Below are 27,199 nucleotides of genomic sequence, written 5' to 3' on the forward strand. Positions count from 1 at the left end.
GAAGTCAATACCGTGATATATCACATCAGTTGTAGAACTCAAGAAGAAAAATAAGGAATCTCCAAACTTCAAAAGTAGTAGGAAAGTTAACAGATTACTCTCAGGACATCCCACTTCAGAGAGCTTCAGCCTGCAAAAGAGAGCCATGTGAACTCTGTTCTGCAGTGGTCTGACCTAAAGAGAAAGCGAGTGACTGAGGCTGCTGGATCCTGGTTCCCAGACAGGCCGACTTCCAATATACTTTCCACTCACCAGTCTTTCTTCAGAGAACAGTAGGATATTATACTTAGAACAAGAATAGCTCAAGGAACACTCAAAATAAAATTTTCAAATGTGTTGTAAACAAACTACTCATTCTAGTCAGACATAAATAATATAAAGGAAGAAAAGATAAAGGGATAACCATTAAAAGAGTAAAATACAAACATCCAGACGGAGAAGTTGGTGTGGATTTTAAATAACTCCAATAATTTTCGGAACAAAATCATAGTTTGTCAGTTCTTTATATAAAAATCATTAAGAATATGACAGGACAGAAACAGAAAAGATTAAAAAACATAAAATACCCGATATAAAAAATAAACAAAAGTTTGGGGATTGCTGAGGCTGATGCAACATTATGTATTATATCAGTCAACAAATATTTATGGTGTATTTATGTGCCAGACACTAAGCCAGGAACTGCACTAGATAATAAGTGATAAACAATGAAAACAAAATGCCAACTGCATCTCAAGTAAGAATAATTGATGCAAACAAATTTAAATGGCAGAGAGAGAACAGGATGCTCAGAGACTATAGACGGTATACGGAAGAGTCCTAATGTTCTTGGCATCACAGGTAAGAACTGAAAGTATGATTTAAATTGTTTACAAGAAGTTTCATAACTAGAATGCTTACATTCTGATGATACTTCACCTTCTAGCCTTCATTGCCCTAGGTAACTCCATTCAAACTTGCTCAAGTATCATCTTCCGTCTCTTCCTTCATTTTCATGATGCGTGCACTCACCTAGACTGTTATTGTGACAACTGTCCATGCTGCCCATCACTTATCTCAATCACTATAGTCACTGATTTCTCAATCCACAGTCTCCATGACACATAAAGCATCTCTGGGACAGAAAACATGTTCGTTCCACTTCACGCCACCAGGGTCTAGCATAGGAAAACCCTGTCCTTGTTTGTCTCAGTGGAAACTCTCAGAAGTTCCCTCTTCCACTTCAGGTAGGCCTGTATGCATTATAATCTATTTAAAGAAACTCCTCTAAAATACACACACACACACACACACACACACACAGCCACTCAAAGATACAGGGAACTTCAGGTCTTGAATTGAGTTCTTGGCATTTCTGCTTCCAACCCTGGGACAATAAAAACAAAAGCTCCCCTGTGTTCTTGGAATGGGTTTGGAGGGGTCTCCTTTATTCTTTTCTGTGTCTTTTAGCAACGAGAACCAAACATAAATTATCTCTACAAATTATCTTGCCATATTTATTATGGGCAAATTTTTTAGCAAGAAAATTACATACTACTTATAATAATAAATAAACTCACCAATTGCCATGATAAATACAACATAATGGGTAATTATTAGTGGTAAAATATATGATCTACAAAGCTTCAACTTCATGTTACATTTCAATTCAGTTTATCTGGAATGAAGTGTGACCTTTTGGATTCTGTGTATGACACAAGCCATCTTTTCCTGCATGCACCTGAGACCACATAGACTTATCTTGCCTATTTTCACCTATCATGTGTCAAAAATTATTCATAAATGTGGGTCATATTAATTTAATCCCCTGAATATTTAATGTTTTACTACACTTGATTAGAATTCTAATTAAGGATTTGTTCTAATTACTATTTTTACATAAAAAATAACCCTACCTCTTAGCAGCTTAAAGCAACCATTTGATTTGGCTCACAAAGTTATGGGTCAGATACACATTAATAAATCTGAAATAAAACAAAGAATGTGAAAGAGCTCAGCTGGGTGTTTGTCACTGGGGTCTGTCATGTCATTATAGGGAGACCTTGGCTGGGGCTGCAATCCACCCGCGATGACTCACTCACATGGTAGGTTGCAGACACTGGCTATCAGCCGGAGCTCCTGTCTGCTGTTAAGCAGAGCCCTTGCATGTAGCCTCTCCAGTCAGGCAGACTCACATAGTCCAACTTCTTACTTGGTGGTTCAAGCATTCCAACGAACAAGGCACAAGAGGCTTTTTGTGGCTTAGTCAGAGATGTAACGCAACATAGCTGCAGCTACAAACTATTGTTACAAAAAGTAACATGTCACCCAGACCTAAGAGAGGGGACGTAGACACCAAGTTCACTAGGTAAGATGTGCGATTAAAGATACTATTGCAGCCATCTTCGAAATATACAATGTCTTATCAGGTTTCAAGGCCATCTATTGTTTTAGTGTATATACCAAAAATATTAGGGATGTTTGCTAGTCTCTACAGATATAAAATTAGTCTTCTACATGTATCATCCTTTAATTTCAGTAACAAATTTTTGTTCTTTTTTATTGTTGTTCATGTACAACTGTCTCCATTTTCACCCATCCATGCCCCTCGACCCTGCCTATCTCCACCTCCTACCCTTGAAACACCCTCTTTGGCTTTGTCCATGTGTCTTTCATACATGTTCCTTGATGGCCTTTCCTCATTATCCCCCATTATCTTTCTCCCCTCTCTTCTTTCGTTACTGTAAGATTGTTCTTTATTTCAGTGTCTCTGTTTTGCTTGCTTGCTTGTTTTGTTGATTAGGGTCCACTTAGAGATGAGATCATATGGTATCTGTCTTTCACTGCTTGGCTTGTTTCACTTAGCATAATGCTTACAAATTTTGTTACTAACTGGCTTTTTAACCTTTCACTTCCCTACATACTTCGAAGGAAAAGATTGTTACTAACCTTAATACTACATGTGGATTTTCCTTCATGGGCTCTGATGAAGATAATAATAATGTTTATTAGATTCATGAGGTAAGAGTGGCAAATTATTCTTACCCATTAAATTATGTCTCTTTAAAAGAATCGCTCTTATGGTTGCGGTTTGAGATAAATCAAGAAAAAACTAAGGTCATTTTTTCATTAGTTTTTAAATTCCTTTAAAACTCCTCATTAAAACAGAGATAAATGTATGCTGAGTTACATCTCTCTGCTCTGCTGTGATCAGTACTATGTATCTAGACATACATATATCTACATCTACATCTCCAAGTATATCCATATCTATATTCAATCCTCATACCAACCCTCAGGTGAAGTAGGGGCTCAGTGACATTAAGTAGCTCCCCAAAGTCACAGTGCTGATCTGCAGCAGAGCTCAAGTTTTCAGTGACTTTTAGCGTGTGCTCTTTCCACAAGATTGCAAGGTTTCCTTAGGCTCTGCCAAGGAAGAAATGCCAATCAACCAAAAAGTTAGGCAGTATAGAGCTTTATTGAGGTTTGTACACCTGGGCGAGGTTCTCTGGTCCACAAAGTGGGGTCAAAGAAGTTGTGCCCAAGCAGGAAATGTGGTGAGGTTTTATTTTGGTTGGCTCTCTTCATGGGAGCTGGGGATTGGTCCCCTTTGAACAAAGTGGCACTAAATCATTGGTGGTTCTCCTGGGGCTCAGGTTGCTCTGCGAATAAAGCCCACCCTTTCAGCTCTCTGGTTGGACGTCAGCCCTCTTTTCCAGGTTGTAGTTCAGCCGCCTTCTTGTCCTACCCCCGCCCATCCTGACAAACATCGTCTATATTAAAATACTAGTATAGGTACATAATTTTTCTTGATTGAGTGGTCATCTGAGGACTTTCTCAAATTTCTTTTCTTTGACAACATATATTTTTATCAATCAGTATCTCTTCAAATACTAGATAAGTATGCAGCTTGTGTAAGTGACACATAATGATTTCCTTGAATTGCAGTCATCTGTTTCATATCGACTTTCTCATCATCTGAAAATGTCAGGAAACTCAACACACGGTTGCAGAGGTGAGAATCTTTTCATTTACATCTGCATTCATTCAGCCATGGCTCAGAAATTCCATTCTAACTTGATAAAAAGACTACTTAACACAACAAGGACCTTAATTGTTTTCTCACTGAATAAAATTTGTCACCAGATAGGTAATTTTATAACTCAAATCCTTCCAAGTAACTTTACCTTGCTTGGATGTCCAAAAAGAATACTGATATGCATTATTAGAGTTTTTCAATTAATACATTCGTACAATCTATACAATTGAATCTCTAAAATCTTTGCTACTTCAGTTTTTATGTAGAACACTTTAATTGCCACCTCAGTAATACTTTAATAAATCATATGTTTTCAGAGCAACGAATTATTACTTCCTGAAAGGATAATAACAGTTCTTCCAGGACCCACTGTGCCTAGTTTATGCTTGTGTTATACTAATCATGGACTAGGAGTGTTAGAAATCTTTGATCTTCTACTTTAGGCACTTTACCATATCATTTTTGGGTCTGTGAGGACTACTGCAGTGTCTGACAGAGAACTGCAGCTGTGAACTGACAACTAAATTAAGAGTCATTCAGTCGTACACAAGCAATAAGGTTCTTTATGGTGATTAACTGTCATTCCCCACTAAAATCTTTAAGGTAGGTGAGAATTAGCTGTTTTTCCTAACCTCACTATCCAGTTTAACGAAAAAAAATTCAGACCAAATTCTCCCACACATAGTCATTTATTAAACCAGTGTGTCCCAGCAAGGAGGCACACAGACTGCACAAGCTGTTCTGTAAGCTCAGCGAAATCCCAGCAGTTTGTCCCTGGGAGTTCCAGCCACCGCTGTGCACCAGGGTCCCTGAAAGGCGTTACCAGAGCTGAGTGCAGGACGATGAACTTAGGGAGACAAGATCATTTTGGTTTTATGTGTTAAGGTAAGCAGTTTGAACTTTCCTGAAAGATAGGAGAAACTATGGGAGAACTTTAATCGTGGAAGTAATGTGCATTTCAGAAAAATTGCTCCAACAGCGATGTGTAGGATGGGCTGAAGTAGGACTGGGAGGAGACAGGGTTGATGAGGGGCTAATGCACTTGAGAAGAGGTAAGAGCTGGAGCAAAGCACTGGTAAGAGCATAAGCCTCAAGAGCAGTGAAGGGGACAGATTCAAAAGAAATAAGCCAAAGGAATTGAGAATGAGTGTGCTATAGGAGTGTGAGAAAGCTCTAGAATTTCTCAGAACCTTGGGCAATTGCATGGATAGTGCTGCACAATTAAGTATGAATGACTGAAAATCTGTGACGAATCAGGTCAACAATGGCTTTAACATGGGGCATTTATTCTTTATATATGAAGCATGCAATAAATTAGTTTTCCTTAGAAGTTTTATGACCATAAAATACAAGCAGAAGGCTATGACAAGAGCTTTTTTGCATTATCAGATACTAATACACCCCTGCCAACCCACTAGATTCTCTTTTCTCTTGCTTGGCTTGAGTTATATAGATTCAGTTCTTTCTACTTCTTGAAGCACATTCACTACAGATGTTTGCCCTCATTGGCCAGCCTCATTGTAATGACAGTTTTTCAGTGTGTGCATTACTGTGAAGTACTGGGAACTCCAATCCCACAATGCATGTTCATCTGCAGTAAGCATAACTTATTGTGTACAAATTTCTCCTGAAGTAAACTGACAACTTAGACTGACTAGAAATCCAATGTAATTAATAAAATGTGTTTTATATCTGTATCAAAATTGTGAATTATTCTAAGTGACTCTCCCTGTGCAGTCACTTCATCAAACAATATATATTTATATACTATATAGTTTAAAACAGGAACATACACTTTTATCTATAGTTGCTTTATCATGTAAATGCATATTTATTTCCTAATTAAATATAGCTAGAAAATTCCTAAAGAATAGCCCTTGTTTTCTAGTAAAATGTAAATTTTTCCTGAACATCTTGTAATACTTTATTTATAAGAATAGAAAAAGTAAAGTAAATCAGTATATTGAACTCAATAAACAGTATTGTTAACTGGGAAAGCAATGCTACATCAAAACAAGTAACTACATTTTAAAGATCTAGAGAATGATAAATACAGTTAACTATGAAATTCACGTAACATCATTACAACATATAACAATATTTTAAAGTTAATCAAGAGATATTTCAGAATCTTCAAGACCATTAAGAAGAGAATTTCAATAGTCAATTATCACATTTTGGATGTTTGAAAATATAACTTCTATTAAGGCTCTTCTATTGAACTGAATACTAAACACTAGATTTTATACACAAAAGTCAAAGAAGAATGAAGTGAGGCAAATGCAGAATGATTTATTGTGCCGCCAATTCTAATTTAACAAAATACACCAACTAACACTGAACATGTATTTTCTAACTTTACACAGCAATAACTTTGTAAGATAAGAAATTAACTACTAAAGTTACATCTTTTAAATAGAGAAACTTCCTATAGATAACCACATAGGAATATTTACACTATGAGCATAGAGGTTTATTTAAAACTATGCTACCTTATTAATATGTTAAGTCCTGGGAGAATCATGCCCCCCTTTTTTGTACATTTTCTGATCATATTTATAGGAAAATATGACAAAATATTAAAAATGGGTATGTGAAAGAGCACTAAACACAACTTTATCGATGAAAACACTACATGCCTAGTGAGCACCCACAGTATTATCAGTCATTTCAATATGACAAGCCCATTCACAGGGCTTAGGATGACTATACTTATGTAAATGTTTCCAAGTAAAAGAATGGCACAGAGATGTCTTCAAGCACATACATGGTTTTAATCACAATAACCTAACTGAAAAAATTCCAAGGAATAAGAATTTGTCTAGTGAAAACAGCACTAAAATAATTATACATATTTTCTTTCTGATATTTCAGTAGTGAGTTTTGGTACCTCCTCAACTATTGAAAAGGTACTACTTTGAATTTATTTAGTTCACACACATCAATCACATTTTGTATAAGGCTGCCAACAGTATAGATGAATAAAATTATATGCAAAAAGTCATATTCAACAAAGTATTTATTTTTACTTTTTAACCACTTATTTTGCTCAATACTATTTTTTCTAATTTATATTGACATATAAAAGTATTGCTAAAAAATTATGTACTCAGAACAACTTTATAACATTCTCTTCTTTGTATTTCCAAAAAGAAATGAAAAACAGAAGAATTTAGAAAAATGATTATAACATGTCTAACTATTAAATAACCTCTATTCATAAAAAATGTTTCAGTTGTTTATATACCCCCCAAAAAAGGTGCTTAGAATAACTTACATTCATCTTAAGGCACAAAATATCTTTTTATATTTTTATTGAGAATTACTAAATTATCCTTCAGTCCATATATGTGATAATGTACTTTTTGAGATGCTTATTTAATAATCTAAGAAAACATCCCATCTTCTATTTTGTACTGTTTCTCACTAAATAATAATTCTGTGCAGGTTGTAAGGATCACATTTAAAAAATAAAATAGACAAATAGACAAATGGTCCCTAGAATAATTACATTGTGTTCTATTGAACAAACAACAGCACATGACTTAGAAGGCAAGGATACACAAGTCTGTGTTTAAATACACATTCTACAGGTAGGCCTCCATCATTCAAAAATATTTATGTTACAGAAAACATCCATAATCACCCTGCATTGAAATTTTCTCTTGCATATCCTTTAATTCCTTTAACATTTTCCTATGTTTTAAACAAGGTGGACTATTTCAATCTTAAAAGCTTTGAGCTCAATTTCAATTTAACAAATTGAGAATGGTAGCAATTTTATTTGGGGAAATGAATAGAAAAAAATGGAAAGAAACTTGGTTACTACAATAAATGATTTCATATAGTCTGATACAGATGTTACTTCCCTATGAAGGCTAATAAAAACAGCTCTGAAATATATTCAAGGTAAGTAATAAATAAAAAATACAGATAATTTAAAACTTATAGACAGGGAGGTACTCATACTTGCACATAAATATATCCATATCCCTATATATTCCTTTCTGAATATTTCTCTTTCCAGATTCAACCTTTTTGAGGAAAAAAAAACAGAATAGAGCTCTAGAATAATACATTCCAATGGTTGATCATACTTTGCATTAAATTAATCTCTCCTTTAAAATGCTTAGGGCTAATTTTAAAAAACTAAATCCCCCATGGAGTGCGTAAGATAGACACAAAGTCCTCGTCATCCACCACTCCTATACTTAGACCTTCATAGTAATCTTCAAATTCCCCATATGACACTTCATCAGACTTGCTGCAGGCGCCTTTTAATGTTTCTAGAAAAGATAATTTGATTTCTTCCTCCGTGGAATGACCTGCAAAATAGTACTGACCATGTAACAATCTCCTTAAAATTTCAGGAAAATGACTGACGATGGTAAAGAAATACTTATCACCCTGTAAAATCTTTTCAATGATTTAAAATCTCATGTCAAAGTATCCTCCAATTTACTTACACACTTTCTTTCATAAACCGGAATTTAATGATTAATGTTTTGGAGGCATCTTTTAAACTTCTGATAGGATGAATCCTCTGTAGAGGCAAAATAATAGTTAACTATCATAGATATCCTGATTTTTCTTAATGTTTTAATGGACTCACCTTCATTCCCATTGGAAAGAAGAAGAAAACAAATGCTTTCAAAGATTAACACAGTGATATGATGTATAAAAGATATCTCTACATTCAGGCATTAGTTACTTTGTGAATCAGTTACTCACAATTGCAGCTAGAAAATGTAACTGCAAACACAAGATTCAAGGGCCTATGAAAATGTTTGCTGGAAGAACTTACATTTGATAAATCATTCTATTTCCATCTCTTATATTAAGTAGGCAATTTTTATTGGCTTATATTAAATATGACTGATTTTATCCTATTAGAAGATGCTGAGAATCATATATGTAAATAACTGCAATTCTTTAGTTTGTTATTAAAAGAGAAAACACAATATCTGATCCTCTTTAAAAATTCACTTGATTTTTTAATTCAGAAAGAGAGCTATTCAGAAAAGGCTATTTAAGTAAGTAACTTTGATCATATTAAGGTCAGCTGGAGCAGAAGATCCATCTCAGCTTAAACACCATTCTCTTGGAAAGTTTTCACTGACCACCCCAAATGTGGGTTCTCCATCATAGAACTCTTCTCACTAATTTGCCACCCCCCTCATTGCCTACCCTTCCTTGCACTGATTTACTCTCAGGATCTTAGAATAGAACAGGAAAAGAGACATTCATTAATTTTTTAATATGAAAAGAGGAATTAAGAGAAGAAAGGAAGCTACAGGTTGTCAGATAATAAATAAAATAGAGACCCATATACAAGAGCAGAAAAGATGCCTAAAAAAAATCTTTGGACCCTATAAATGATTTTATATTTTTCATTTACTTTTATAAGGATAGTTGGTATAAATCATTTTAAAGTCATATTGCATTTTATTTTTTTAATTTATTTAATTATTGTTCAAGTACAGTTTTCTAAAACTTAAATTGGAATACCACCTGAATATTCATCTAACAGAAGAGGCAAAATTACAGTAAGAGCTGGCTCTTTCTCAAACACCAGAGGCTCTCTAACAGATTCAGGTAACAACTCATTGTAAAGTACCTTTGAACTGAAAGAATAAAATCTACTTAGAATAGAAAAAAGCTTGCTGTCTCTTAAAAACATGAAAGGAATAAAGAACACGACTATTTAAAAAAAAAGGTCAAAAAAGGACTGAATACTTATGCTACACAGAGATAGTAATATAAAATAATAAAGTGAATTTGTGATTGAAATCATGGATAAAATCATTTGTGAGGGAAATCATGGATAAAAATTAATCAAGATCTAATCTAAATAAAAATATATAGGGAGATTTTCCTCTATGTTTATAATCCACATGTTTGAAGAGATAAATTTTCATACTATTTTTCTAGGTAAAAGATTTTTTATTTAAATTTATTTCAAATACTCAAGAAATTTGTACTTCCTTTGTATTCTCACCCAGGAAATAACCTATCTTCCATCATTTGTAACTAACCCTTCTTTTGCTTCTCTTAATATTTTAATAAACGTTAGATTTCTAATACCATTACACAGAAAAACACTTGATAAATTCCATTTCTATTAAAGTTAAGTATACTTTTAAAAATAAATTATTTAAACAAAGTAAAAATTTTTTGTAGTTAAATTACATCTGGTGTAAAAGTAAAAGATTCAATTTGAAATTAATTAAAATTGTAAACAATCTATATCCCCAAAATGGACATGTGAATAAATTATAATTTTGTAATATTATAAAAAAATTTTTACACAGTAACAGGCTTTCCTCTTTTTAAATCTGTATAGTTTGTTAGCTTATCTTTTTCATCTGAATATAAAGACAATGGATGTCATTTCTTAACCTAACAGAAGTTTAACCAACTACAAAACAAAAACCTTCACCAACAATTTAACAACAATTAAAAAAAAACTAAAGCTATTTAAACAACTTATGATTATTAGAGAAGACAAAGAGAAAAAACCATGGTGTTAAGTCACCAAATTTTGAAATAAGTAAACTATCTTGTTTTTATCTTTAACATAATTAATTAAAGGAAAAAAGAAGAGAATGATATGGGTTTTGAGGGAAAGATATAATATGTATAACTAATTTTGTAAATTCTCTTTTGGCAACTGTAGTTCATTTAAAGTCATTAATAAGCAAATGAAGCTATTTTGACCTGCAATATATTTTTTAAAATTGGGAAGTCATTCAACTTTAATCTTTGTAACAAATTCTGCTTCTTTTAACTTCACAATGAAAAGTAATAAATAAACTATAAGGGCTATTGACAGTAATAAACCTAAATAATTACAGTGTATTTTTAATATCAAAGAGGAAAATTCTAGAAAAATAGTATTCTATAGTAGTTAACTATATAATCTAAAATATGAATTAGAAATTGTTCATTAAATGTTCATTATAAATGGTCAACAAATATACAAAAATGTTTAACTTCCCTAGTAACCACAGTAATACAAATTTTTAAAAATTTAGTCTATTAGGTTGTCAAAAATCTGAGGTAAAATGAATTCTCCAACTAATGGCAGTACAATCTGGAATAGCCATGTTACAAAGCAATTTGCAAGTATTAATTAACTTCAAACATACATATTCTAAGTCATGATAGTACCCCAAGAAAATAGCATTATATAGGCCCAGCCAAACTGTACTATATTGATTTTTAAAGGAATAATATGCAGAAGATAAAAAGATAGTTCAATGTGGATTAACATGAAGAGTTCTAAAATGCACTGTTGAATATAAAAAGCAAACTACATAACACAATGTTTCATGAACACTATGTTCATGAAAAAAACTCAAAAAGTATTAGATATTTATAACACATATATATCTATGAAAATCCATAGAGTAAGGACTGAAACATATGTGTATATGAAAAATAGTAATTGCTACCTTTACAGAGGGAAATGTAATATAAACAGAGAAGTTACTATGGCCAAATGCTTTCTATATAATGAAAATTCACTTATAAATTATGTAAAAATTAAAGTCAAAAGAAATATAATAGTTAATAAACCTCTAGAATTACTTAAAGATATGTTCTATAGCCTCAATTTTCCATAGACAATGTACATTCATTATATGTATAGCTCTATCCCTAGAGAAAGACATCCCCTCATCCTTCCTTAAATCTTCAAGTATAAACATGTTCAGTAAAACTAACTCAGAAAATTTGCAGATGTACCTATCTGTTCTCTATCTCTTTTCTGTCCTTTTTAAGTCAAATTCTTCACTATCTCAACAGGAAATAAAAGTTCAGTGTTGATCATAAACATCAAGGAAAAAAAAGTACAGACAATAGACCCAAGAATTTTTTAATGACTGTTAAATAGCTCTCACTTTTTCTGTTTTAAAGATAATTGTTTATTCCTCCCTTAATGGCCTCAGGTCCACATTATGAATTAATATTATTTGAAGATACTGCTTTTTTTAACTAACATTTTAGAAATCTAATGCCTTTTGACTCATAACAATTACCTGAAATCACTTCAGGGTGCTTCTTTGCACAGTAACATTTTCTTATGTCCATAATAGGCACACTTCCAGTTTTGTTGAAATCCAGTTTCATAAAGGCCTAAGTAATGACAGAAATATTATTTTTTCTATGAAACCTTTAGACATGTGAACCTAACTTTTTATTCTGCAGTAGTCATTTATAGGTTCTAAAAAAGACAGTTTAAAAATACTAAACTGGTATATGATGGCAGAATCATAAATACAAGGGAGAAAGGTACTGGAGCAAGATGGTTGTTGGCACCAGTTCAACCCCAACTAGAATACCCAATCTGCACTACACAGTGAAGGAGGAAAATGTATCCGGTGTGAACAACTCAATTGTGATGTAGCATGGCTGTGGTACAGCTCCACAGCAGTAAGCTTTATATGAAATAGGAGGCTGTGTAAAAGCATGGCTGCAAGGTGGTCCTCAGGCGAGGTGGCCCTTAAGTGAGGCCCCTTTCACAAAGCTCTGCTCCCATCCAGTCTGCTCCACTTTGCTCTGATCTGGGTCTGCCTGCTCTCTGGTCTGCTTTGCTTTAGTCTGAGGAGATATTTTCAATGTTTCAGCTTCAGCCAGGGAAAGTAGTTTTAGTCTTCAACAGAATGAGAAAGTGCCCAGAGTCACAGGAAAGCTGTCTTATAGAAAGAGAAGTCCCCACCCATGGACCCTAATTAGTCCATCCTCATGCAAATGGAGACTCCAAATCCTTGCGGTTTGGTTTCAAAGGCACTGTCCTGATTGGTCAGAATGGAGCTGCTCTGATTGGTTGGTAGGATGCTAATAAAAGTATAGCTGTACAGGTCCAATTGGCAAGGAAAGCCTCAGTCCTATTGGTTGAAACACAATTCCAGGAACTCCTTTATGAGGGCTGGCTCCTATAGCAGGAACACACTTCAGCCAGGCAGTTCCCTGCACGCTTCTCCCTGAAGCATGCATGGTCTGTGTGAGGTGCTCCTGTTTAGGAATGGCTGCTAGGCTCTGTTTATGCATTTGAGAACAGTCACCAGGAGCCCTTCTTGGTAGGTATCTTCTTTCCAGTTCTATCAGTCTCCAGCACCTTGACTTTGATAAAGTAACCTAACCTCCGTTGCCCTGGCTTTCCTCCTCTGCACACTGGACTTAGGTTAAAAATCTGTCCGGTAAATTCCAGTTTAAGAGTCACATGAAACTGATCAATGGCTAAAACAAACTGCCAGAAGTATTTTGACATGTAAGTGAATTTCCAAATATTCCATCACTAAAATCAAAGGAGTTATTAAGTTAAAAATGGAATCATTGGGGTGGACCTAATCCAATGTGACTGGTGTCCATATAAAAAGAGACTGGGGCAAAGACAACGCACACGGAGGGACGGCTGCGTGAACACCCAGGGAGAAGACAATTACGAGCCGAGGAGAGAAGCCTGGGGGAAACCAAACTTGCTGAAACCTTAGTCTTATGCTTCTAGCCTCCAGAATTTGGGGACACAGATTTCCATTGTTTAAGCCACCCAATCTGTGGCACTTGTTATGGCAGCCCTAGCAAACTGGTATTGTACTTTGTGACACTACTTTTTTCCTCTATTCCAAACACCAAGATAAATAAAGGAGACAACTCTTTGGTTTACATTTCCAACACCCAAACCTGTCACCAGGATATGTAAAGTACCAATAAATGGAAATTTAAAAATACTATGAATGAGGCAAATTTGTTTGGCTTAAGGTACTTTTGTGTATCTGTTGGCCAGTTAATATTTTGATATTTTTCTATTTGTGATTGATACTTGATGTAATTGTCTATACGACTCTATATACAGTGGCTTTGTTCAGTATTAGATACATATATATTTTGTATTAGGCACATGAACAAAAGGAAAAGAAAACTATGCTGCTCAAAAGTATGTTCTAAAACTGGCTACCAGAACTGCATTAATTTGTGGCTTCCTATAAAAACCAGGACTCCTGGTTTTTAATTCCAATTTAACATGATTGTTTTAATCCATATTTTAACATTCAGCATGCATATTATAAAAACTAGAGAACCATCACAGTCATCCTAAGATAGCACATATTGAGCACCTTGGCCACAGCAAAGCCACAATGTAAAGTCGTATGTATTATCTCATTCAGACCTTATAACACCTCTATGAGACAAGGAACTGAGGATATTGGGGATATTTAAAAAGCACATATAGTCACAGAGCTAGTAATTTATGGAGCCAGCAATTTATGGAACTAGTAATTTGTGAGCCAAAATTTGATTCAGATTTTATTTTCCTTTTATAATATTTCCTAAAACAAATGCACAAATTATTTAGCATTATCCTGGGACAGTTGTATTTGTACATGTTTTTTTTTTGTTTGTGTTTTACTAAAACCAAAATACATTATAGGTAAGGGATTTAAAATATTTTCAATGGTAATTCATTAAAGTTTTAAAATAAGGAACCCAACAATCTATTAAAAGAAACTACATGCATTTGAAAGATTACCTAAAAAGTTACCTTTCGAACAAACGATTTCCTATATTCGTTCATTTCACCAATAATGGCACGTTTGAATTCTCTGTAATCAACCTTGCCATTGCCACTGTCATTCAGAATCAACCACAAAGACTCGAAATCCTAGAAATAACACACAGACCAACCATTCTTGCACCCTTAAGTTGTACATGACTACACAATCATAGTATTTCGTTACATCTTTTGCAGTCCTAGACAAAGTAAAAAATTATATATAAATCCAACCAAATCGACTCAGAAAGCTCTTTAAAGAAACTCTGTGGTTGGGACCACTAACTATGCTTGAAAGTATAAAGCAAATTTGAGTGACTCTAATATTATTCCATAATTTACACCAAAAGATGTTATTTTGAGTAAATCCCTTATGCGAATCTGTTCATTTTACCATTGCCACTTACTGTTTTTATAAATGCACTATTTAATAGAATGTTTTATTCTCCCCCCAACTGTTCTATTTGCTCACCCAACTCATAAAATACTAGAATTGAACAGCTAACACTAGAGGCTTAAAATAAATAATTTTCAAGAATTAAATAATTTAGCCAAAGTGGCAACAAATCTATGTAACTCTTTTTCAGATATGAAAAATGATAATTCAGTTAAAAATAACTGAGGTTAATTCAATCACACTATTTCTATAGAAATTAAGCTATTTGGTTGAATACTGTTTTGTTTTTTTTTTTAAATTTCCCATCAGGGAATGCAACTACGCCTTATGACAAACTAACTCTACAATTAGGTTGGTGACTATTATTTTCTTATTTTACAGCCACTTACGTTTGTTTATCATTATATGGTCAGCCTCCAGTGGTATCAGTGGGAAAAACAGGGACTATTATTTAAAATATATGAAAAAGGGGGGGACCTTATTCATATTTTCATTGTATATGTTCTCCCTATAACAGGTACCTTATATAATTTTTTTAAGTTTTTATTCCTGAACCTAATCATAAAAATATAGCAAGCCAATCAAGAAGGGAAGTTCTGTGGTGAAGCAGAAAGAATACAGGTTGTCCCAGATTATCTGGCTTCCAATTTTACCTTGGGTATTAATTATCTGTATAATTGCTGATAAAGACACCAAGGCTTTCTAATTTTCTATTGCTGTCTTTTTGGGTTTTTACTTTTGTTTTGTTTTATGAAAAAAAGAGGCCGTTCAATAACTCACGGTGTGTGTCACAAGGTGGGCCATGAAATTAAATGTTGCAAAACCACAAAAGTTAGGTCCATCACAACAATAATATACAAAATCACGCTGGTACAGATTTTATAGTCAATAAAGCATATTCCTGTGTCATTTTCTCACTAGAGCTTCACAGCTCAAATACTCTAAGTATTGTCTCTGGATTGCCCAGGCGCAGCCTATCAATTCAAAAAGTGAAAAGACCTTCTCAAGATCACACAGTTCAAGTAGTAAGCCTAAAACTTGAACCTGTATCTCACAAACTCAACTTCCAGTGTTCCCTCCACAAAACACATTACATCTTGTGACAAGACTGTAGAAGCAAAAATGAACAATGAAGAAGATTTTTTAACTGAAATTCTTAAGGTAAATTTGAATCAAATTCATACTTTTATAATAAAATCCAAACTTCTTAGCATGGCATGAAAGGCTTTAATGCAACAGACCCTCCCAAGCCTATTTCTCTTCATTCTTCTCTTTTCCTTCCACCATCTATCCATTCAAAGTAAAGCATTGTGTCTTTATTTATTCAGTACTTGCTGTATGCCAGATTCTATTGAAAGGTGTTAGAAACAGAGCAGGAAACTAGAAGCACCCTGGTCCCTGCCCTGATGGGTTAACATTCTGCTTGCAGAGGAAGTGGCATAAAGAAAATAAAATAGGAAGTGCAGAGGACCAGAGATCGGATGGGGTTCTCCTATAGACAGAAGTGTCAGGGCGCACTCTCCATAGGAAAAGCTGTGGCCCGAGTGATGAGAAAAGCTAACCATGCAAAGGTCTAGAGGAAGATTACTCACAGTGAGGGAACAGTATGTGTGAAGGCCCTGGGGGTGGGGCGTGAGGGGACAAAGCATTTGCAGTTCCAGGGCAGGCCACACTCCCTCTGTCCTCCATGCTTTCACAATGAGCTTCACTTTTCGAGAACTATCCAGTGTCTGATCCACACTCCTCTCCTCTTGTCTGCTTAATTCCTCATCTTTAAAATTCAGCTCAAGCCCTGGCTGGTGTAGCTCAGTGGACTGAGCGCAGGCCTGCGAACCAGACAATTGTGGTTCGATTCCCAGTCAGGGCACATGCCTGGGTTGCAGACCAGTTCCCAGCAGGGGACACACAAGAGGCCACCATACATTGATGTTTCTCTCCCTCTCTCCTTCCCTTCCCCTCTAAAGATAAATAAATAAAATATATAAAAAATAAAATAAAATTCAGCTCAGATATATCCTCCACCAGGAATCCCTCTATGATCTTCCCTCTCCTTCCCTATAACATGGTTTGGAATTTATGCCGGGTGTTCTGAAAGCATTCTCTACTTAACACATATCATATTGTTTTGTAACCATTTATATTGTTATGATTGTAATGAAGATCTTAGAGTGTATCTTCTCATTGTCTTAGGAAAATGGGTAGTTAATATGTGCGCTCTCTCTCTCTCTCTCTCTATCATATATTCACATATATCATATATGTGAATATGATAGAAGAATGAATGTTGAAATTTTAAAAACCAACAGGATTTGTTACCTGATGGCTGAACACTGATATCAGAGCCTCAGGAAAAAGGAGACAAATGAACTACTAAAATTTCAGCAGAGAAGTGAATATCAACTAAGAATAATAAACCATTTACTGCAGTGAAGTATCTGTGGTACATACCTTTTCAGACACTTGTAAGTGAAACACTTTTAAAGCTTGCTTAAAATCTGGTTTATCTAAAAGTCCGTTTCCTTCTTTGTCCAATTGTTGAAAGTATTTTCCCAAACCAGACAAAATACGAACACCTTTCTTATGTAGCTGTTTTTTCAGCTTATCTGTTTAGGAAGAGGAGAGATGGAAACTAATAGTTCCTGTTCACAAATGTATCAAATTGCAATTGTCTCTCATGTAAGAAAACTAAAGTTGATGTCATGTTATAAGAAGTGCCAACCAAATCATATGTATGACTGATAAAAAAAACTTTGGAAAACAGAGTTTTTGTAATAAAGAAGGTTAGATATGAAATTATGTGTAAATATACCAGAACTATAGCACCACTGTGTGGTGAAAGTGTTCATTTTAAATGTAGGAAAATAATGTCACTTGAGCAGTATCAAAATAACCTAAATGTTCCAAATAGAATTTTATTTTCTAGGCACTCTCTTCATCTAACAACACCACATTTTTCATCTCTTTCTTCCGTCTTTGTTGATACGAACTGAATTACAAAATTGACACCAGTCAAACCACTCAAAAATTATTAGTTCAAAATGTCTAAAATAGTTTGCAGTTTTCAAGGTATAACATATATGTGAAATGGCATGAAGGCTTTGGAGTGTTATCCCTTGCTGACACTTTTAAAGTAACCCTTTCTTCCAGGAATTCATAAGAGGTTATATTCTCAGGCCCCAGCATTTTTTGTGGGTCATTAATCAATTTCACTTAATGAAGTTTGTGCCATTTTAAGAACATATAGTGAACTTTACTAAAGTAGTTACTGAGTGCAATACATTAGAGGAGGTACATGTCACCAGATACAATAGTGACAAATACTGTTTTGACCATGATAGAAAAAACAATTTACTAACAATGACATCAAGAAAATTCGAGATTTCAAATACCAATTTCAAACAACTTTGAAAATTTCTAGTCTTCTCACTCCCTGATTGTCTTTAAATGATAAACCAGAATTTATTAAAATTCATAAATTACATGATGATTTCCTGTGGTTACTTCTAGACTATGAAACTGACTGCAAGAATTGTCTGAGCCTATTATACTGTAGCAATTAAAAAATTAGGCTCTAAAAATAAAATATGCAACATGTGTGAGTGTCCAAAGCCTGTATATATTACAACTATGAAAAGTTAATAAAACTGATTATTTCCCCCATTTTAGAGATGAAGAAAGAGGTACAAGAGGTTTGCACAGTCATATGTCTATTGAATGATGGAATTGTGGCTTCTAGTCTCACGTCTTTTACACTAGGCGACCACACATCTCTTTAGGATGGCATCTAATGCATGAGACAAGTATTATGTTACAAAATTAGCTACATTTGATTCAGTCCATGAATAAAATCCATATAATTGAGTTCTTTCTAGAATTGTTAAATTCATAATTCAAAGAATATCAGTTATTCAATTAGAATCATTAAAGTAGGGGGTATCTTAAAAGTATTTTTAGACATACATACATATAATTAACTTACAAAAAGATAAGCAATTTGGAAATATAAATCAAGTGCCATAAAACTAAGAAATATCTGAAACATACTGCTTTAGTATGTACAAACAAAATTGTTAAACATTTGAAATAGTCAAGAGCAAATAAAATGATACACACCTTGAATGGCTTTAAAGACCAGCCTATCATTGGCTTCTTGACTGGTTGTATCATCCTCATGTTCCACAGAATCAGTCCTGCAATTGACATGTTCACAGTGATAAAAACACATTCTGTTTTGTAACCTTGAGTATGGAAACTCTAAGCTCTTCCCCATTCTAGATTAAATGAAAGTCTCATCAAAGTTGGAACAGTGCCAAGATTAATCAAATCCCACCTTCTACATGCTGATTTAATTCCCAGGAGGATTAAGTGTATACTAAGGGCTAACATTCTTAAAACCTTCCAACAAGTATCTTTAAGATTATAGTCATTTTTTTAGCTATTTTGGTGTCCTTTTAAAATAATTAAAACTATTAAATTTAAAAGTAGTATTGCCTTATAAAGTATAAAATAGAAAAATATTACATTACAAAGCCAAAAAGTGCATTCATTTTGAGCTATACAGTAAAATGACATAGTAAATAAAAACTACCTTAGAGCCAATTTGTGGGATATGGCCGCTGGTGCACATACAGTACAGCAATTATCAGCATTTTGAATTATATTTATTACCAAGAAATACTTGTAAGAATAGCATATATTTACCACTAAAAATCACTCAGCAAGAATAACAGCACATAAGAGTATATATAAAAAATAATTGAAACAGCTCAAATTCATTTAAATGCATTTCTCATTTATAGTATTATTCTTTCATTATTCATATTACAAATAAATACTATTAACATGTGGAAGCTGAGACATTTTTAGTGCTAAAAAATATCACACTAAAATATGGGGGAAAATATTAATATTTACTGTATCCGATCCTTTAAATTTTATTGCTTTGTTAGCATTTCATAAAAATGTTAGAGCAAAGGCAAATTAATAAAGCACCTTTAACATAAAATGGGACATTTTTGTTCTTTACTTGATTGTAACTATTCCCACACATGGAGTATAAGATAACAAATAAAATAGATAAACATAGCTATGCTTTGTTTTAAAAAATATAAATCTAAAGTCAAAATACTTTCAGATTGAATCTCATTTTTAAGTAATGAATAATAGTGTTTTCACTTACCTTCAAAATGACAAATGTATGTTTGACTTACCTGAATGAATCAAAAGCTATCTGATCAATATTTGTGATTCGAAGTATAAGTAATGTGCTTTCTTTTATGCTTTCTGGAAGTGTGGGATGATCAGAACTTAAAAATGTCAAGTTTGCACCCTAAAAAAATAACAAATGAATTATCTAAAGCTTAGAAAATCTATAAGGAGTAAAACACAACTAATGCTAATTTTAAATATTCTGATTATGTGACATAGTGTGCTTTTATAATGATTTTTGGCAACGTGAAAAAGGTGGGATAACTGTAACTGAACAACAATAAAATTTCTTAAATAAAATATAACAATGAAAAAATAAAAGATACTTGATCATGTCAACATAAAAAATAAATAAAAATAAAAACATTAAAGAAATTTGATAGTAAAAAATAAATAAAAAATACAAAGCATTTTAAAGACCATTTAGAAACCACACAGGCTTCAGTTAATAATACAGAAGAACACAGGAATAACCTCTCAATCAATCTCTGAATTAGAATAATCTTCTATTTAACCATCCATGTAAAAAATAATGTAAGAACTCCATTTTTATAAGAATCTGAGGAAGAAAGAATAAATTCTTTGAGGAAGTGTTTAGGAAAAGACCTTGGTGGGGCATATAGAAAAGATACATTCCAGAGTAACATCTGGAAAGCAAAAGAAAATCTCCTCCCCTATACCCAAAAATGAAGAAAAAGGTAAAATATGCCCTGGCTGGTGTGGTTCAATGGATTAAGTGCCAGCCTGCCAACCAAAGGGTACTGGTTCGATTCCCAGTCAGGGAACATTCCTGGGTTGCAGGCCAGGTCCCCAGTAGGGGGCACACGAGTGCAACCACACATTGATGTTTCTCTCCCTCTCTCCTTCCCTTCTCCTCTGTCTTAAAGTAAATAAATAAAATCTTTTTAAAAAGAGAGAAAAGGTAGAATATTTCTGCCTTTCCTCTCTCTCTATAAATAGATTTTCAGGGAAATAATAATAATAATAAATTTTTTAAAAAGAAGTGGAATTTTGTAGGGAGGAGGAAAAGATGCAAGGAGTCAAAAAAAATGAAGAGGGCTTTTAACATGGGAAATACCCAAGGGACATATTTCTAAGAATGAGAATGTCTAATCATAACTTGTAAGTTGCTGACATGCTGTAGTATTAACCTCTCTCCATGTCCCTTTCAAAATGTCTGTCACACACACAAGGCATCATATGCACGGTTTGCATGCAGACTCTGCCCACGCCCCTCTTCCTTCTTTTCTTCCTTCCTTTCATGGAAATCATGAAAGAGAGCAGAGTCCTACATCTTCTTAAGTGACAAGGAACAGACATAGTGGGAATACGGCATCAATGACACTCAATTAGTGGAGACAGCACTCGGAGCTGGAGGTAACTGCAGTTGTGGGACCGGCATAAACATCTTTTTTCAGGCTGTGAAACGGGGGTCAAAGCCAATTTTCTCCAGATCCCAAGATGCAGAGTTGAGTGACGTACATATATATTTTTTATTTAATTCGAGTTTAAGATGTGAAGTTTTCCTCACCTCCAATCTCTCACCTAACAGTTATTACATCTTAATGATTCTACATCCTAAACATTTGCTTTATTTTTCTAATTAGCTTCACAGCCACAGCTGTCTGTCTAATTCAGGTAGCCATAATGTCCTTCCTAAATATACATGTTCAACCCAATCTGGTTCTTTATACCTAGTCTTTAATCTATTCCCCACATTGTGATCTTTCTAAATCACAAAGTTAATGTCACCTCTCCCCCTTCCATCCACATCTTATCTTTCGATGACTCTCCAACACATTTCAGACAACTGTTTAGCAGAGGCTGTGCTTCAGTTCCCACTCATTCCCAATAACACTAACCTTGAACTCTACAGTCCAGATGGATTTTCCTACCCTCACCTATCTCCCTGTCCCACCTAGCTAAGTTTACATGGCATTTTCTTCAGGAAGCCAAATGTTTACCTCTCCTAGCTGAATGTTTCCCATTAGACTGAACTCCTCAAAAGCAGAGAAAGAGTCTTACTTACTCACTCTTCTCTTTCCAATGTCCAGCCTATGAATATATATGTGTTACCATCCCTACGGATAGTGCTGCATTTTAATCACAAGATAACGTGTGACTATAATGATTTGAAATGTAAGAACACTGTACAATTTGTGACATTATCTATGATTGACACATTCTACAAAGATCCATGTAATTCACCATGTGCCAGAAGCTTCATGAGGTGGGAAAATCATAAGGATAAGCTACCAGATATATGACGGCTCCAGAAGCCAACCGCCCCTCTGCATGGGGAGAAACAATGCGCATCCTCAGAAGATAAGCCTGTTCTAGGGGGAGCATCACTCCTAGTTCTATTGAAGTGGCCACATTACTCCATGGTACAGCCCTGTAAAGCCTTTAAAAATACCGAGACAAACTTTCCTGGGCCTATACTTCAGATTTAGGGGGCAGGAGGGGAAGAAGGTAGTGTTAAAGGGAATAAAAGCTGAGCCAGAGAGGCGGAACCTGCTGGGACTTATCAACCATGAGCCACTCACACAAGCACATGCCCCTGCTCAGGAAGGACAAAAATCGGCCAACGATGAGAAACCCTGCTCTGCCAGCCCCACGGGATCCCACAGAACCCACTGTCTGGAATTAACGCTTTTGTATGCACACCCTTAACTTACAATATAAAAATCGCCAAGTTGGTATTGTTTTCCTTTTCTTCGTCCACGCTGATGACTATAAATGTTTTTTTGAATAAAAGGAAGCACATTTGTTCTAGAAGTTAAATGAAAAAAATGTGAAGTCACTCAGCTTCTCTCAGAAGTAATCATCTTGAGAGGCGTAATGGTGCTTTATGGCATACCTGTTTTTCCCAAACTGCCGATATTCATAAATTGTAAGGGACTGGTCGTGAATAAAAAAGAACCCAACCAGCTCTCTGCATGCATCATGTCCATTTCTACAAAAAGGGAAGAATATCAAAGAGTTTTCTAAGAGGAAAAGAAGTAACTCCCTCAAATGTGTGGCAAGAGCAAGGGATAGGAGAAGCCACAAGGAAAACATGCCACGGCTTGCTCACGTATGGATTTAAGGTGCATTTGGATGGAGACGAGCATTAGTTACACTGGTGTGAATATGGATATACAGATGACTAATCTGATAGAAACTTTTAAGATAAAGTGAAAGATCTTTTAAAAATGCTGAGTTTGCAAGAAGCCACTCAATGATATACATGCATTACCCTTGGTCCTAGAAAGTTTAAAATCACTGAACCAACACGATAATTAAAAATAAAACTTTACCATTAGTATATACAAAGACTATCAAGTAGCGTTTGTTTTACTGGAAGTTTGTAAGACTGAGGAAAGAGATTTAAGAATCACCTACTCAGTCATCTTCTTGAATCTATCAGTAACCTGTTTACTAAAGCCATCACATGAAGTTATATAAATCAGCTTATATAATGGTTAATTTTTAAATCGTTTAAAATCTTCTAGTAGTAATATATACCTTTTTAAAGTTCACTTCTACATTTCTTTTTGAAAGACATTTTAAATCACATTTTAAATGACTTCCAATTAAAATGCTTTTCTTTAGGTTCATACTTCCTATAACTTTTGTAACAGATTAACTTACATATATTACTCAAAAATGTCCTAAGTTCATATTTGCACTTGTTTGTGATAAATTTAACTAATCTCATTATTGTTACTTCTATTTGAAAACAAAACACATTTTATAATCCTGAGATTTAAAAGTGTAATAAAGTCATAATTACCTTGATATGATCCTACCATCAAACTGAACTTTATGAGAAAGCACATTTTCGGTTAACGTAGAATGCGTTCTTATCCTGTTAAGGAAGGGACTAGTTAAAGAATACGTATGAGTGACCCGTGGACATGGACAACGGTGTGGGGACTGCCTGTGGGAGTGGAAGGCGGGGTGGGTGGAAGGGGGCAAAGGGAGGGAAATTACGACAACTCTAATAGAATAAACAATAACAAAAAGAGAAACACATTAATCAACAATTATTTTAAAGTGACATACATTTGATATAAACAATAAAAGTACAAAAAAGTTAATATTTTGAAATGCACAAATTGTGTTAGGATGAATGCATAAACCTCTTTTTTTCAGATTGTTCACTGTAACCAACATATAAGAAATAACCCTAAAATATAGTATATAAGCATGAGCAACTTCTATGCAGAATGAACAGTGACACAGTCCTATAAAAGTAAGCACTGAACAAAGACAGCACTTTTGTGACTGAACCTGCTGCAGTATATCCCGACAGGCATTTCTAGCCCTATTCCCCTTGCTTCCCTTCCACCATGGAATTTGTTTTCTTAGCCTCTTTAATTTAGGGTGACTAAGGGACCCAGTTCTGTCCATAAACTCCCAAGAAAGACTGTGCTTTGTCCCGATAAGAGAGCGGCATGTGAGGGGTTCCTGCCTGCAAACGTGGCAGGGACATGATGCTTGGAGCCACTATGGCCTTCAAGCAACCATGTCAGAAAGGCCAATGAAACCTCAAGGAAGCCAGCCCAGAGCAGCACTATCTTTGAGCCACTGAACTGAAACCAGTGACAACCCCAAGCAGCTAGTTATATATGAAAAATAAATCCCAACTTGGTTAAAGCCACTATCAGTCAGGTTTTCAATTAGGGGTCACTCAAAACATCCCTTACCAAAATAACAGAAGAGTGAAAAAGAATGTTAGATGAGGTTTTTAGCCTTGAAATCGGTATAGCTATGAGACATACAGACCAGCTGTTTAATCCGCATGGCCTTGAGACAGCAGTGAATAATCTCACAAAGATGGCTAATTCTTAAAATTCTGTTTAATAGTATTAAGCAAAACCCAAACGCACACACTTTGGCATTCTACTACTGTCTTCTGTATGCTAAAAAATCTAAAGATTCAGTGATATCTTTATTGACCTTCCTAAACAGTCTTATAATATTCACTGTAGGTATTACAGCATTGCAATAATGTAAATAGTCATATGGGGGCATGAGGATCTTGAAACATTATGCCTCTCTAAAAGCTAGGTCTCTACGAAAAGTAAGTAAGATACAGCCAACAAGAGTCAGTGGACCAAGTAAGTTTGTGAACACAAACTTGAGCTATAAAAGCTTGGACATCTTGATTCAATTTAATCCATTAGTATTAATGTGTTTATTGAATGCCCATTCTGTGCCATAAACAATTCTAAATGCTGAGAAAATAATAGCACTAATAGTAGCTACCATTTATTGAGAACTTCCTAGACACTAGTTATTAAAGTCACTTTAATGTGTATTAGTTCATTTAATGCTTGCAATAAATCCATGAAGTATTATTATCCCATTTCATAAATAAATTTTACAGAGCCATAATACAGTTAGTACACGGCAAGCTAGACAAAACTTTGCTCATAACTACTACATTATATTGCTTCTCAAAGGTGAACAGAACTCAGTTTAACAGTGATAGGCTGAAGTAATAGCTTCAAGAAGTCTAGAGTCTCCTTGAAAATATAAAATAGCCATTTATATTATAATGGAAAGTTCCATATTAGGCTTTTAGGTATCTGATAAGTAGCACCAATAATCTACCCAAATTTTTAACCAATACAGAAATAAGAATTAAGCTGCTCAGGTCCAAAATATGAATTTTATTATTAATGAAACCTTTGGCAACCATGGCTTAAGAATGCAGCAACAGGAGGCGAAGTCCTTGACATCAGAATTAAAGAGACTGACCCACTCATTCCCTCCGGGGAGGGTCATGTAAAACTTCCTGCGTGGGGCAGAGTGTGGACTGCCATAGGCAGCTGTTCCTCTAGGGAAACACAAGAGGAAGGGCTGCACTTCATGGGCCAATTTTCCGCTTCTGACTCTTTGAAGCAGAATTTTCTCCTCTTCCTCTAGAAATAATTAATCAGAGGGGAGGGTAAAATCCACAAACTCAAAAATTCTAATCAATATCCTCATACAGTTTTTCATAGAACTAGACTACCTAAATCAAAAATTTCTACTAAAGAGAAAAGGGTCTATTGTGCAAAGGCAATGCTGAAGATAAACAAGCTGCAAGTATTTAATAAAAACAATACTAATTAAAATAAAAAATGTTGAATATAACATAGAAAAATACAGGTAGATGAGACCAAAGAAAAAGCCTAGACACCTACCATGCATTTACAACAACTTGATGTATGTCATGAATGGCATTATAAGTGAGAGAAACAACAAGTTTGTGGTAAGCAGGGATTTCTTAAAGAAGATAGAAAGGATGCTAACAACAAATAGAAAGAATGGAAAACTAGTCCACCTGAAATTAAGAAACCTGATCAAGAGAATGTAAAGGCAACCACAGAGTAGGAAAATATGTGTCCAAAAATGTAAGTGAATGGGACTTGCAACCAGAAAATATAAAGGAGTTCCACAAACAGTATGAAAAAGATAACCCAACAGACTTGAAGAGAAGTTTCATATAAGAATAAATTTACATGACCAATATACATATGTGAACGTGTAAACTTCATTATTCACCAGTGAATGTAAGTTAAAATTATTACATATCCTTATAAGAACTAAGTTAAAAAATATAGACAATACCAAGCATAGGCAAATATACGGTGCAAATACCACCCTCTACTTCTACTGGTGACATGTTAATGGCAACAACCACTTTGGAAAACTATTTGGCAATATTTTTTTAAAGCCAAACATATGCATGTTAAATGGTCCACCAATTCCAGTTCTAGGTGTGCACCAAGCAGAAAGGAGTACATACGTTCTCCAAAAGGCATACACAAAAGTTCATGGCAGCAGTATTCGTAAAGAGCCAGATGTCCATCAACCCCTGTACATACATTGTAATATAGCTGAACAGTAAAATACTGGACAGCAATGAAAGTAAATGACAACTACAATTAATAACATGAATAAAATGCACACTACCTAATGTTGAACAAAAGCAGCCAGGTGCAGAGTCGAAATTTTATGCTTTCATCTAAGTGTATGACCGGGCAGCTAT

At 34.5% G+C, this 27,199-nt stretch overlaps 1 protein-coding gene across 2 annotated transcripts in view; it reads right to left on the minus strand.

Annotated features, from left to right (window-relative positions):
* Positions 1-7,223: 7,223 nt before the first annotated feature.
* CAPS2 (calcyphosine 2) overlaps positions 7,224-27,199 on the minus strand; it is a 40,283-nt gene continuing 20,307 nt past the window's right edge. For both annotated transcript variants that reach the window (XM_037144723.2, XM_037144722.2), the window contains exons 9-17: positions 23,951-24,025; positions 23,036-23,131; positions 22,854-22,947; positions 20,178-20,296; positions 19,081-19,157; positions 17,416-17,570; positions 14,562-14,681; positions 12,058-12,154; positions 7,224-8,343 (exon numbers count right to left, since the gene is read on the minus strand). In XM_037144723.2, coding sequence (XP_037000618.2) covers positions 8,168-8,343; positions 12,058-12,154; positions 14,562-14,681; positions 17,416-17,570; positions 19,081-19,157; positions 20,178-20,296; positions 22,854-22,947; positions 23,036-23,131; positions 23,951-24,025 — 1,009 coding nt within the window. In that variant the 3' untranslated portion in view covers positions 7,224-8,167. The remainder of the gene's footprint in view (positions 8,344-12,057; positions 12,155-14,561; positions 14,682-17,415; positions 17,571-19,080; positions 19,158-20,177; positions 20,297-22,853; positions 22,948-23,035; positions 23,132-23,950; positions 24,026-27,199) is intronic.

The sequence above is a fragment of the Artibeus jamaicensis genome, unplaced genomic scaffold, assembly GCF_021234435.1.
Source record: "Artibeus jamaicensis isolate MK-2021 breed Jamaican fruit bat unplaced genomic scaffold, CSHL_Jam_final contig_233, whole genome shotgun sequence".
Taxonomy (NCBI): Eukaryota; Metazoa; Chordata; class Mammalia; order Chiroptera; family Phyllostomidae; genus Artibeus; species Artibeus jamaicensis.